Source organism: Pseudorca crassidens, chromosome 10 (genome assembly GCF_039906515.1).
Source record: "Pseudorca crassidens isolate mPseCra1 chromosome 10, mPseCra1.hap1, whole genome shotgun sequence".
NCBI classification, from domain to species: domain Eukaryota; kingdom Metazoa; phylum Chordata; class Mammalia; order Artiodactyla; family Delphinidae; genus Pseudorca; species Pseudorca crassidens.
This window is the reverse complement of record NC_090305.1, coordinates 99,579,600-99,592,079: the sequence shown is the minus strand read 5'-3', so window position 1 is coordinate 99,592,079 and position 12,480 is coordinate 99,579,600. Positions and strand designations below refer to the sequence as shown.

At 52.3% G+C, this 12,480-nt stretch overlaps 1 protein-coding gene across 10 annotated transcripts in view; it reads left to right on the top strand.

The window, feature by feature from the left end:
• SRGAP3 (SLIT-ROBO Rho GTPase activating protein 3) overlaps positions 1-11,518 on the top strand; it is a 368,175-nt gene extending 356,657 nt beyond the window's left edge. For 9 of the 10 annotated variants that reach the window (XM_067755322.1, XM_067755323.1, XM_067755321.1 and 6 more), the window contains 3 exons: positions 24-173; positions 2,350-2,677; positions 6,555-11,518. In XM_067755322.1, coding sequence (XP_067611423.1) covers positions 24-173; positions 2,350-2,677; positions 6,555-6,968 — 892 coding nt within the window. In that variant the 3' untranslated portion in view covers positions 6,969-11,518. The remainder of the gene's footprint in view (positions 1-23; positions 174-2,349; positions 2,678-6,554) is intronic. The other variant, XM_067755325.1, reaches the window with a different exon arrangement.
• Positions 11,519-12,480: the final 962 nt, after the last annotated feature.

The window sequence follows — 12,480 nt, the reverse complement described above, 5'->3', positions numbered from 1 at the left end:
TTCACGTCTGTCCTTCTCCCCAGGGACGATGCCTTCTCGGACAGCCTGAGCCAAAAGGCCGACAGCGAGGCCAGCAGTGGGCCACTGCTGGACGACAAGGCCTCCTCCAAAAACGACCTCCAGTCCCCCACGGAGCACATCTCGGATTACGGCTTTGGGGGGGTGATGGGCCGGTAGGAAACGCGGATTCATTCTTTGCGGCTAGTACAGTGCCGGTTTGTGTCTGACTGGGGAGAAGCAAGAGCACAGGAGGGAAAGAGGGAGGTTGTTGTGGCCCCTTCTTCCCCACAAGATATGACATGGGGCACAGCTGGTGGGCTGGCTGGAACTGGCCTAGAATGTCAGGTAGAAAGTGATCCAGCTTGGGGCAGAGGTGGAGAAAGAGGAGGAAAGACATATTGGCAACCAATGCTTTTTATTTAAAATAATAATAAACGGGAAAGAGAGAGTTGCAAGTTGGCAAGTATTTTTCCTCTCTGTCTCCAGTTCTTACACCTCCTCCCCACTTTCTGTTGAAGACCTAAGTTGTTATATTTAAAGATGTAAAGCTCACTTAGTCCCTGAAGTGCACTGCAGAAACAGAAGCCTCACACCCACTTCGTGGGGGCAAATTGACACTCGGCTCCACGCACATATTTGGTGGGAGCAGATTTGCCAGTTTCTTCACTCCTGCGTGTGGGCGGGGCTGTCACATGATCTTTCCGCCAGGTACGGAGCTGGGCTCCTCACTCCCTCTACAGGTATAGTCCAAAGCACGTGGCTGTTTAAAGAAAAAAATACAATAAGGAAAAGAGAAGGAGGGAGAGAGGGAGGCTGTCGTGGCCCCTTCTTCCCCACAAGATGTGACGTTGGAAAGGAAAGCTGGCAGTGTGTCACTGCTTTCTTAATCGAATTCTCAAAATGTCATATTCTTTGTTTTTCTGGTGGAGAGGTCATGGGATCAACCCACACATGGGGCACTTGCAGATAAAGCCAGAGAAATCAGCCACAATAGGAACATATGTTTATGAAGTTATTTCAGCAAAAGTCCCAGTGCCTCTTTTCAGTGTATTCCGTTCGGTTCAGGGTGCTGATAAGTGATAGAATCAGGGCAGATGGACGGTTGGGGTAGGTAGATGACAGAATCATGGTCCCTTGACTTCCAGGGGGGCCGTATCTTCTCCTGCCTCAATTTCCCTCTCCCTCTGTCCTCTTTCATCTACCTTCTTCTCGTTCTTTCCCAGTACTCTTCCTCTCGAACACCAATGCTTTGGTGCTGTTGGGGTGCCCACAGGAGGTGCTTAGCTTGGCTGGTGGCCCAGGGTCTAAAGCGCTGCTGACCACACTGAGCTTGGTCCCCGTCACAATCCATTCCCGCACTCTGCCCCTCTTCCCCGCCCCCTTGCCACTTCCAGCCTTCCCTCCCCTCACCAGTGCCTTTGAGTCTTCAGTGCCCTCCATAGGACACAGCAAAATCTCCTGTGGGGAGAACCTCTTCAAAGTGCTTTCCCACCTACTGAACCTCCCTCAGAAGGTGGGCAAGGAATATTATGCCCATTTAACAGATTAATAAAGTGGGTCTGAAAGAGGTCACTGGAAAGTCTGTGACAGAGACAGGACAAGAATTCGCCTTCCTGATAGACACTCTAGTCCCCTTTTCACTCCACCACAGGCCTCCCTGAGGGGTGAAAGGTATCCAAGTGCACGCAAGGCGTTCCAGTGATGCACATTTTACTCTTAATGACTAGTTGTCCAAGGTCTGGAAAAGCCTCATAGGAACAGCCTTTGGTGACAACACTGGGCTGTGGTCAGTTCCCAGGGGGGCCTTCTGAGCTTAGAACCCAGTGTCCTGAGCCCCAGCCCACGCTGTTTTCACCAGGCTTGTTGTCTGTGCTGCCCCACGGAAACCAGGGCCATCTTTCAGGGAGCTTGCAGGGAGCTGGTAACTCTTTGGTATAGTCAAGCCTCAATGCCTCAGACCAGTCAGAGGCCCTTTGGAATCATGGAGACCTCTAAACCGCTTAAGAACATACCATGGGCCCACCTAACCCGGAGCGAAGTGTTCCCAGGTTGAAATCCTCCTGGCCCTGACCTAACGTGTAGACGAGATTCACTATGTAATTGGCACCACCCCCGGCTGGAGCTTGGAACGCCCCCGACTCCTTCGTGTGTGCAGATGAAACCCGCGGGCCTGAGTCACGTGCTCAGACAGTGCCTTCCCTGCAGAACCCCAGAGTCTGGCTGAACGAGGCTTTACTATACCCACTCCCTAGACTAGTGTGTAGCGTTTGGCCTGGGGGTTGGCTGACCCGTGTGACACTGGCCAGGGTTGACCTCTGCCCCACGCCCCGCCCCCTGGCTCCTTTGCAGAGTGCGGTTACGATCTGATGGAGCAGCCATCCCCAGGCGCCGAAGCGGGGGAGACACACACAGCCCGCCCCGGGGCCTGGGCCCCAGCATAGACACGCCACCCCGGGCCGCCGCCTGCCCCAGCAGTCCCCACAAAATCCCCCTCTCCCGGGGGCGGATCGAGAGCCCCGAGAAGCGGAGGATGGCGACGTTCGGGAGCGCCGGCAGCATCAACTACCCCGACAAGAAGGCGCTCTCCGAAGGGCACTGCATCCGGTCGACGTGCGGCTCCACCAGGCACAGCAGCCTGGGGGACCACAAGTCCCTGGAGGCCGAGGCCCTGGCAGAAGTAAGGGCCGGCGGGAAGGCAGGCTGCGCCAGCCGACACCCAGAGGGGCAGGGGGTGGGCACCTGCAGACGGGGGAACCCCTTCGCCCTTCAGGCCAGGCTCAGGCTAAGCCAGAACGTGAGGTAGATAATGAGCTGGCCCCCCTGTGGGAGCGGAAGCTGGATGGGTGCAACTGCTGGCTGGGGCTCCTGTGAAGGCCCAAGGGCCCAGTCTCCAGGGCCAGAGGTGGGATTCCCGGATGTGGGGATGTGGTAATGGTAGACGTCTCCATAACATGGCAAGATTGTGCTCTTCATGTTTTCATTCGTTCATCTTGTCATTCATTCATTCATTTGTTCATTCATTTATTGACAAATACTGATTGAGCATCTGTTGTGTGGCAATCACTGGCTGGCACTGAGAGTATAATTGACCTAAAATGGATCCAGGCCCTGCCCACATGGAGCTTATGGTTTAGAGAAGAGAGAGATGCCAACCAGTAACACACACAGCTGTGAAATGGCAGCTGGGTCAGGAGTCTTGAATGAGGGGACTCTGCGTTTCAAGAGTGCTTTTAGAGTTTTGTGTTTTTTTAAATAACTTTTTAAAAATCTGGATGAGAAACCTGTGTGATTTTTACACTTGCCAAGCAAACCAAACACATCCATTTAAGAAATTGTTATGAGACAGTTTGTTCAAGTTGTTTAATAATTTGCATAGCTACTTTCCTGTGTTTTTGATACTTTTATCATAGTTCAGAAGTTTCCATTTTTCCCTCTGGAACTTGGCAGGATGCCCATTATGAATCCCCTTCCCAGTGTTTTCTCCCAGTTTAGAAAAGAGAGACAGTTAGAACCTTTGGGTCGGTTAGGATTGTATTGTGAAGAGTGGCCTTGAATCCCTGTTCACAAGGGGAAGGGAAAGCTGAGAGCTTGGGGGCTGTGTTCTAGAGGAGGCCAGGAAAGGTTCTCAGGGATATCAACACAGCAAGTGAAACACCTCGCAGGATCTAGTTTGTCCCCAGGTCTCAATGCCCACTCCCAAGGTATCAGCATCTTGGCATGGGTCCAGCAGAGCAGCCGGGCAGCCTGCTGCTCCCTCCATTGTTGGAGGCCATTCTCTTGGGAAGCATTGCCCTAGCATCCGCCGTCACCTGGAAGGTCAGGCCACCTGAGGCCTGGCCCAGAGCCCTTTACACGGAGAATCAAATGAAGTCTACGCCACTGTTTCCAAAGCAGGTCCCACAGCAGACTGGTTCCATGGGGTATTAGTGGAGGGGAAAAAGGTGTTCTATGGTCAAGAAAGTTTGGGGAATGCTGGTCTTGCAAATTTGAATGGGTTGTCTGCAACAAGCATTATTAAATATGTTGATGTGCATTGTGAATCTTCAAGAAAGAGAGCAGGGCACACCCATCTCCCAGACTTCTTTGACCTTTAGTCACAGAGCATTTTGCAAGAGCGGCCTAAAGAATACACGTGGGGCATGCTGCTCGCATATCTGCAGATATGTCTGCAGACATATCTCCACACGCTAATTTGGTAGCTGCCATTCGATAGCAGAGCATGGGAAACGGTATGTGAATAGCCAAGGGCCCCCTGGATGGCCTCCAGCCTGCTCTGCATTGGCTCTGACGAGCACTTGACATTGCAGGCTGCGGAGGGCAGCTATGTAGTGGTAGGTGGAGTTACCTGAAATCCTCTGGTCTCAAAATGTCTTTTAGGATTTAGACTGGAGCCCAGTTAAAGAGGCAGTTTGGGGATCTGGCAGCACCGCCATCCAAGGTGGGAAGGTCTCGTTCGAGAGGAGGTGAAAAGGGATCGTTTTCCCCCGCTGTCCGTGCTCCCCAGCGCCTCTCTGCAGCTCCACTCTTAGATCACGGCATCACCTCTCAGACTAACGCAAGGCTCACGCCTAAACCCCCCAGCTGATCTTTCTCTGGACTCGCTGTCTTCCTGGCTCACACTCTGCGAGGGTGGAGTGGTGGTGGTGGGGATGGTGGTGGAGGGGCGATAATTATATTTTATTTATTAGTTTTGCCTTTTGGCTCCTGCTGGAGTAGAGCAGACAGAGTAGTGATGTCAGTGGGGGACTTTAAGCAGACTGAGACGCGGAAGGCGGGCTTGATCACTGCAGGGTTGGGATGTAGCAAAGGTTGGGACAGGACTGCCTTCTCTCCTGTCAGGTGGGACCCCCGTCACAGCCCCACAGTTATTCCTTGTAGGTAAAGGCACAAACAGCATCTTCTTTAAAGTAGACAGTGTTAAGGGCAAAGGATAAAATGTCCTGGGGAAGCATAAATGCTAATATTAGCCATTAGCTAATCATCAGTAGTCTCTTCACCAAACAAGATGATAGGCTGGGACCCTGATGGAGGCCAGATTGGAGCCTGTCGTGGAGGCCCAGCGGGCAGGAGCTGCCTGAGGACAGGGGAGGAGAGGAGGTGAAAGAAGACGTGGACGAGGAAGGGGCCGGCAGGACACCTGTGGGCACCAGCCCCATCAGTCTGACCAGACTTTCAGTTTTCCCAGAGCTGCCCCAGGGCAGAAAAGCTAGTGTGTCTCAATAGTCATCCCGGAGCCTGAGGTGGGTCAGCACTTTCCAGCAGCGGTTCTGTCCCTCCTTGTCCTCTCGGTGGCCCAGCTCAGCCTGAGCAGCTCCCCCTGCCTCTGTGTGGAGGCATCCCTGGGAAACCCCACGGGAGCCGAGGACTCTGGCTGAAGGGAGTGTGAAAACCACCATCCAGCAGTTCACAAAGTATCATCACGTCCACTGTCTCATCCCATCTTCACGGCCAGCAGGGGGCTTTCAGCACCTGGACCGAGTGTTGTGCGGAGCCACTGAGACTTGCCCGAGGTTGCCCAGCAGCGGTAGCAGAGGAACCTTTTTCCCTCCCAAACCTGGGCTCTGCATCCAGGCCCAGGGCTCCTGGGTTAAATGCTGTCATCCAGCTCCAGTGCTCACTCCTGGAATGCTGAGCCCCAGGTCGGCCCTCTGGGCTGCCAGAATCTCTCTCTGTGTCATTCAAAGTGCTCTCATGCTGATGAGCTCTTAAATATCACAATATCCCTGGGAATTGTGTAGGCAGATGAAGATTTTTGTTGCTTTTTAAATTTCCCATTTTTAAAAAAATTGTTCTGATTATAATACAGAGAAGAAAGTAACAGTCCTATCATCCTGGGGTGAGCATTGCAAGCATTCTGATATACAACCTCCACACAAATTTCCTATGGACAAAGGAGAGATACATTTTTTAATAATAATAGTTAGGGGCATGAACGCTGGAGCCAGAACTACTATGCTGCTAAGTAGCTGTGTGACCTTGGACAAGTTACTTAACCAGTCTGAGCTTCCATTTCCTCATGTGTGACGTGAGCGTAATGGTAGTTCCTACCAGATAAGTGAGAGGATTAAATGAATTGTTAGGGGAAGGGGCTTGAATTGGTGCTCGGTTTTAGCTGTTATTGTCATTGTTATTGTCATTATTTGGAAATACTCACTAGGTACCAGGTGCCATGCCATGCTCTTCGCAGGGACCATATCATTAAATATACTCATCAACCCCTTGAGGTCAGTATTATACATGTCTGTAATCTACAAATGAGGATTCTGTGACTCAGAGAGGTAAGGTGGCTTGCCCACAGTCACACAGCAGGGAAGTCACAGAAATAGGATTTGAACCCAGGTCTGTCTGACTGCAGAGCCTGCCACCACTAGGTCTGTGATACTCACACTGATTTTCCTTATGGTTATAAGAGTCCCTGGGATCCAATCTCCATCCCTCCCATGAGATTTGTGGGGAAGCCTCCCTAAGAAGCCTACAAGCTGGGTAGCAGCCCCAGAAGGGTTAGATCCCAGCCCTCCAGACTCTGTGCTGACGAGCGCTCTCCCTGTCCCCAGGACATCGAGAAGACCATGAGCACAGCTCTGCACGAGCTGCGGGAACTGGAGAGGCAGAACACAGTCAAGCAGGCACCAGATGTGGTGCTGGACACCCTGGAGCCCCTGAAGAACCCGCCAGGCCCCATCAGCTCAGAGCCGGCCAGCCCCCTGCACACCATCGTCATCCGCGACCCCGACGCCGCCATGCGTCGCAGCAGCAGTTCCTCCACCGAGATGATGACCACCTTCAAGCCAGCCCTGTCCGCCCGCCTGGCCGGCGCCCAGCTGCGCCCGCCCCCCATGCGGCCGGTGCGGCCCGTGGTCCAGCATCGGTCCAGCAGCAGCAGCAGCTCGGGCGTGGGCAGCCCGGCCGTGACGCCCACCGAGAAGATGTTCCCCAACAGCTCGGCCGACAAGTCGGGCACCATGTGACCTGCGGGGTGGCGGGCACCGCCCCGGCCCGCCGTGGCCCGCCGTGGCCGAGGGTGGCCTCTGTGACTCCCACGTCCTCCCGGTGCTCCTGGCCTTGTCGGGCAGGGCCCGGAAGGTCAGCCTGGGAGCGGGTCTGTGTGGAGCTGAGGCCCAGGCCCGAGCCACAGCTCACCTTCAGCCACATGAATCCACAGGCCTCCCTCCTGTGTGCACACAGACGGCCAAGTGGAGAGGAGCAGCCGCCCCAGCCGGAGCCTTTCCCGAGGTCGTGGCAAATGTTAAATGGCTTCACCCGCGTATAGTCACTGGAAAGTTATTCTCTCGACATTCTCTCTACATGCATCCATACGTGTGTATGTATGTGTATGTGCATATGTACACGTATATATGTACGTATGTGTCTGTAGGAGTGTGTGTGTGTATATATATATTTATGCATCTATATACATATACTAGATCTGGACACACATATGAAATGTATATAGGATCTCCTTTTTCTTTTTACGAAACTTAGATTTACCTCAGACCCATGCCACCAAACATCTCCCGCTGAGTTATTTGGTGGGATTTGCAGGGACTTTTCTGGGAGAATTTAAGGCCCACAGTAACTGCGAATGAAGCAATATACTACTAACCTGCAGAAAAACAAAACCAGTCTCCCACTGTCTCCAGAAGTTGTGGCCTTCCAGAACAGTCTGCCCCTAAAGGAAGGGTGGGGCAGGTGGTACCCCGGGCAGGCTGCTCCCAGAGGTGGGGAACCCTTCACAGAGCCCCCCCCCCCGTCCACCCCAGAGACCCTGCCTTTCCACACGGAGGCCAAGACCAACTGCACCCCAAAGGCATGGAGGACGTTGGCGGGAAGAGCCCTGACTGCAGCGGCCTGTGTTCGACTGTAGAAGAGGGGATGGTGAGAGCCTGAGCCCCATCGTAGCGCAGTATTATGTGTGGTTGGGAAAAAGGAAAAAAAAAACCCAAACAGTGGTGTGGAACACTTCAAAACCTAGAAACGCTGTAGGAATAAATCTGTGGTAACTATAGAGGTTTAACTTATACCATTTTCAAAATATTTAATTTTGTCTTTTCCTCTTTCTACTAATTATACTGTGTCAAAATCTGGAACTAAACAGGCAAGGAGACTTTGAGTCCCATCATTTTAATTTGAAATCAGGCCGTGACACGCTCTGGCTGGTGGCCTCTTGCATGAACCACACGGGACCGTAAGTGCCCACCTCAGACCAGGGCCGGGGAGGGAGTCCTTGGCACTTGCCGTCCTAGAGAACGCTTCGGTGGACTTTATGCAATGAAATAAGCTTCCCTCTCCCCTTTCCCTTCCCTTTTGCCCACCTCCTCCAGCACATTTAACTCAATTGAAAATATGGGGTTAGGTTTGGGGGGCGTGTCACCCACCTCACTGAACCTCTGTCTCCTGCTCCATAAAAATGTAAGCGAGCAAGCCATGCAACCTAGAAAGCATTGTGCCAACACGATTGCTCTCTTCACGGTCATCACTAAGGTGAAAACCATCCAGCGCCATCCTTTTGAAACCTCCTAATGGCATTTGAGAAGTGGGCAGTGGAATTTTCCTGCCAGCTTCATAGGAGCCATGAAGCCCAGTCCTGCAGGTACATCACCTCTTGACATTCCATCATCACCATTTCAGCCCATTGGATTGTTTCGCCCTCTCCTCTGGTCCCCAGACGGGGGGACCTATGAAGCCACGTTACCTAGGTGTATAGGGGTGGTGAGCCACGCTGCCTTGCCTGAAGCACTGGCCTTGAGAGCACACAGTGGAGGAAAGAATAAGAAAGGGCACAAAAAGAGAATGCCAGGGAGAGGCCAGTGACAAACTTGACCTTCCTTGTTTTGCCTGTAACTCCTGGAAATGAAAGAGCCTCAGAACGAGCTAGGAGCCCTCTGTCTTTTTAGCACATAAACATACCCCCATATTACAGGTTAGGAGAGGAAGCAAGGCCTTAGGATGGCTGTGACTTGTCCAAGATTTAATAGATGGCTGAGAGTGGGGCTGGGTCCAGCTCCTAAAGTCATTTATTTGCAAGGAGGCTGTGCTGTTCAGTGGGATAAGAGACTTCTCATGTCCACCCCAGAGAGACTCGCAGACCTTAAATGCAGTGGCCTCCTGTGCAAAATGCCACATTCTCTGCCATGACTACCAGACGAAAAGTGAAAATCTGAGTTGACAGATCTGTTGCCTGAAATACATAACACCAGTCAGATCATGTGGATTTTCCTCTGAAATGACTAACTTCATCTTTCCTTATTGAAAATAGGCCTGCCTTTCACTGAATTACCTGAGGGCAGAGCCTTTGCTGTTTTCTTTAGGCACCTATTCTTCCATTGGGAAATGGCTGGTGAGTTCACATTTAGGGAAGCTCACACCTCACTCATCCAGCTCCAAATCTGAGCCTTGACGCAGAACCACGTGGAAAAGTACTTCCCCCTGCCCCACCCATCTGGCGCCCTGCATGTCTCAGGCCCCCTCCACGCGCATCCAGGCCCGCCCACTGTCACGAGCATTGGCATTCTCGTCCTGACTCCTGCCTGTGTTAGTCCACTATATATTGCTGTATTTGCTTAAATGCTGGAAAGTAACTGTTAAAATGTGAAACTGTAATTTTTAAAAAGGCTACAATGAAATCACAGCCAATGCCACTCACCAAATCTTTGCACCTAGTAGATAGATCAGTGTAAAAAACAAGTACCAGAAACCTAACTGTACAGTGAGCGTGGGGGGAAACGTAGTAACCTAGTTAGTAGTCCTCAGTATAACCAGTTGTACAAGGGGAAGTGGTGTTTACCTGCTTGTCCATCACGATTACCGAAAGCTGTACTGATCAGTTCATTGATAACGGGCAATTTTTTTTTTTTTTTTTCTTCACAGAACAGTTTCTTAACCTTCAACTTACCCTGAGGTCAAGCCTTTTGTCTTTATGTGTTACTGGTGTTCAGTCTCTTTTAGGAATGAACCAGCAAGATGTTCATTTAAAACTGACCAAAGACAATTCATTCCTGGTCTAGTTTCCTGGGCCTGGGGCCCAGCCTCCGGCCACTAAGGACCTTTCTTGGATAAAACGGAGAATGAGCCGTGCTTCCTACCCCTCTCTCACTCTCTCCCTTTAGTCCCCTTTCCTCTTAAAGAGCTGCTCTGAGCTGTGGGATTCTGTGAAAAATTCTTGCCTTTCCTTGTTTTCAGTGCTAACGATTTCTCACCTTGAAGCGCCTTTTGAACCCCAGACAGAGCGCACAACTGGAGGGAATTGTCAGCTTGGGAATCAGACTTGGGAGTCTTTTCTCTGAGGTCACTGGGCCCAGGGGCAGGAGAGAAACGGATTCCCGAGGGTCGAAAGGTTCCTATTCCATGAAGAAATCCAAGTGGGAAGAGATGCAGGGAAGTGGAGTCATCCCTCGGCTGCCGGCGGAACTAGCAGCTCAGCGATCTGCCTTATAAACAAACACTCCAGAACTGGCTGGTGGTACCCCCAGGGGGCCAGCACAGGGAAGGGCCTGGCGTGGGGCTTGCTTCCCTGTTGGAGGCCCTCGGAGTGCCTTGTCAGGGGGATTTCTTTCTCATTCAGGAGGCACGGATGCAGAGGACTTCCTGGGACCTGGTCATTACCTGGCGCTCAGCGCACGTACACAGCTGATGGCAAACCATGAGGCCTAATGGAATGGTTCTTCCTCTCAGTCTCTCTGTCCCTAACCTTTCATACTAGAGCAAATGCCTCATCCTCCTGAGAAACCTAGAAAGAAGGACGGCTGGCTCACAACCATGGGGGTTAGGGGCTGCTGGGTTCAGGGAGGGAGACCTGGAGGAAAAGGCAGGAAGCGGGTGAGCCGAGGTGTTGCTAAGATGATTTTCTGCTGTGCAGAGCTAATGGTGATGTTTCCTGGCAACTTCCCCGGTTCTCTGGGGTCCCCGCTCCTCTGAGCAGCCGTGTGGAGAATTCCGCACATACCTAAAGCTGCTGGGGGAGCTGAGGGCAGGGGCTTTGCTGCCAGGTCTGCGTCCTCCTTGCCTCTCTGAGGTTGATCTGCCAGGGTCCCGCCGTCTCATCCTCTGGGACTGCCCCTTGCCGACACCTCCTTTCTGTGTGAAAGGACAAATGACAGGCAAACGACAACCTTGAACCAGAGCAGCCAGAGTGCGTTTTGCTTCCCTCGAATGGAAGTAGCTTCTGGCCAGAGTTTCTGCTCAGGCTCTAGTCCCCGGCAGTGTGACTGTTTACTCGGTTTGGCAATAGGTTTGGTTCTGATTGCTTCAGAGTGGCTGGTCTATTTCGTTTCCTTTGGTTTCCTTCCTCCCCAAACTGTCAGGAAAATCAAACCGAAATCACCCTAGGAGATTGCTGGTTGCCTGTCCCCGTGTGGCGATAAGTGTTGCCCTCTCCCGGACATCATTTCTCTACCTTACAACCCAGCGCCCGTGCTGTAGAGTGTCTGACTGGATCCTCTGTCGCGTATTCTGATGGTGCCTGCTGGTTTGACGTGGAGCTATCCTGTGAAATAAAACAGCTTAACTTTTCTCAAACGTGCTCCGGTGGCTTTTTGGAAGGGTGAGGTCGCCCGCTGGGGATGGGGAGGCCCCAGGGGGGTGTTCCTACCCTCCAGTCCACGGTCAGTGTGCTTCCCCCGGGAAGCATCCCTGAGATGTCCTTTAGCTCAGGTCGAACATTGTGAAGGCCAAGTTTCCAAAGAGGACTGCGTCCGCTGCAGAGCTAACTGAAGGAGGTAAGTGTGGGGTGCCTGCTGGGAAAGCGAGAACCAGGACGGTCAGAGCAAAGGCAAGGGGGAGGGGGAGCCGTCATCTGAGGAGAGGCCTTCCTGAGCTTATGACGAATCAGCGGAGGCCACAGGATACTATTGCCAGTGTGACTGCATATGCAGCATTTTAGCACCTGTTGTCTACACACGTGTGATACAGCCCCTTGGAATTGTGTGTGTGTGTGTGCATGTGTGAAGTGTTTGTTGATCACTTATTTCTGTCCCAGACACTAGATTAAGTATGCATTTCTCATCAAATTCTCAAAACAGCTATTGAAGGTAAGTACCCTTCTTAAACCCCATTCTGCAGAAGATGAAATGGAGGCTCTGAGAGGCTAAGCAACTTGTCCGAACTCAGGCTAGGAAGTGAAGGAGCCCGAATCTGAATTCAGCCCATCTGACCCCGCAGCCGTGCTGTTTACACATTCATTGTCTTGCCTGCCCTCAAGCAAGCTCATCACAGTGGGATTGGCGGCAGGATCCCATGATGAAGGTAGCTCCCTGCGGGCCGTAGTCAAGGAAGACACCGGGCCTTTCCTTTCCAGTGAGCCCTCTGGTGGACCTTCACACAGGGGCCTTTGCAGAAGAGAACCAGGTCTTCTGCCAGCCTCAGGGAATCCATGAGTCCCCCCATAACCACTCACCACTCAGTGGCGGCCTTTCGCTAATTCCAGGCTCCAATGCGGTGCAGCCTGCTGAGGGTCTAGATTTTGGGTGCATTCCATAATCTCTT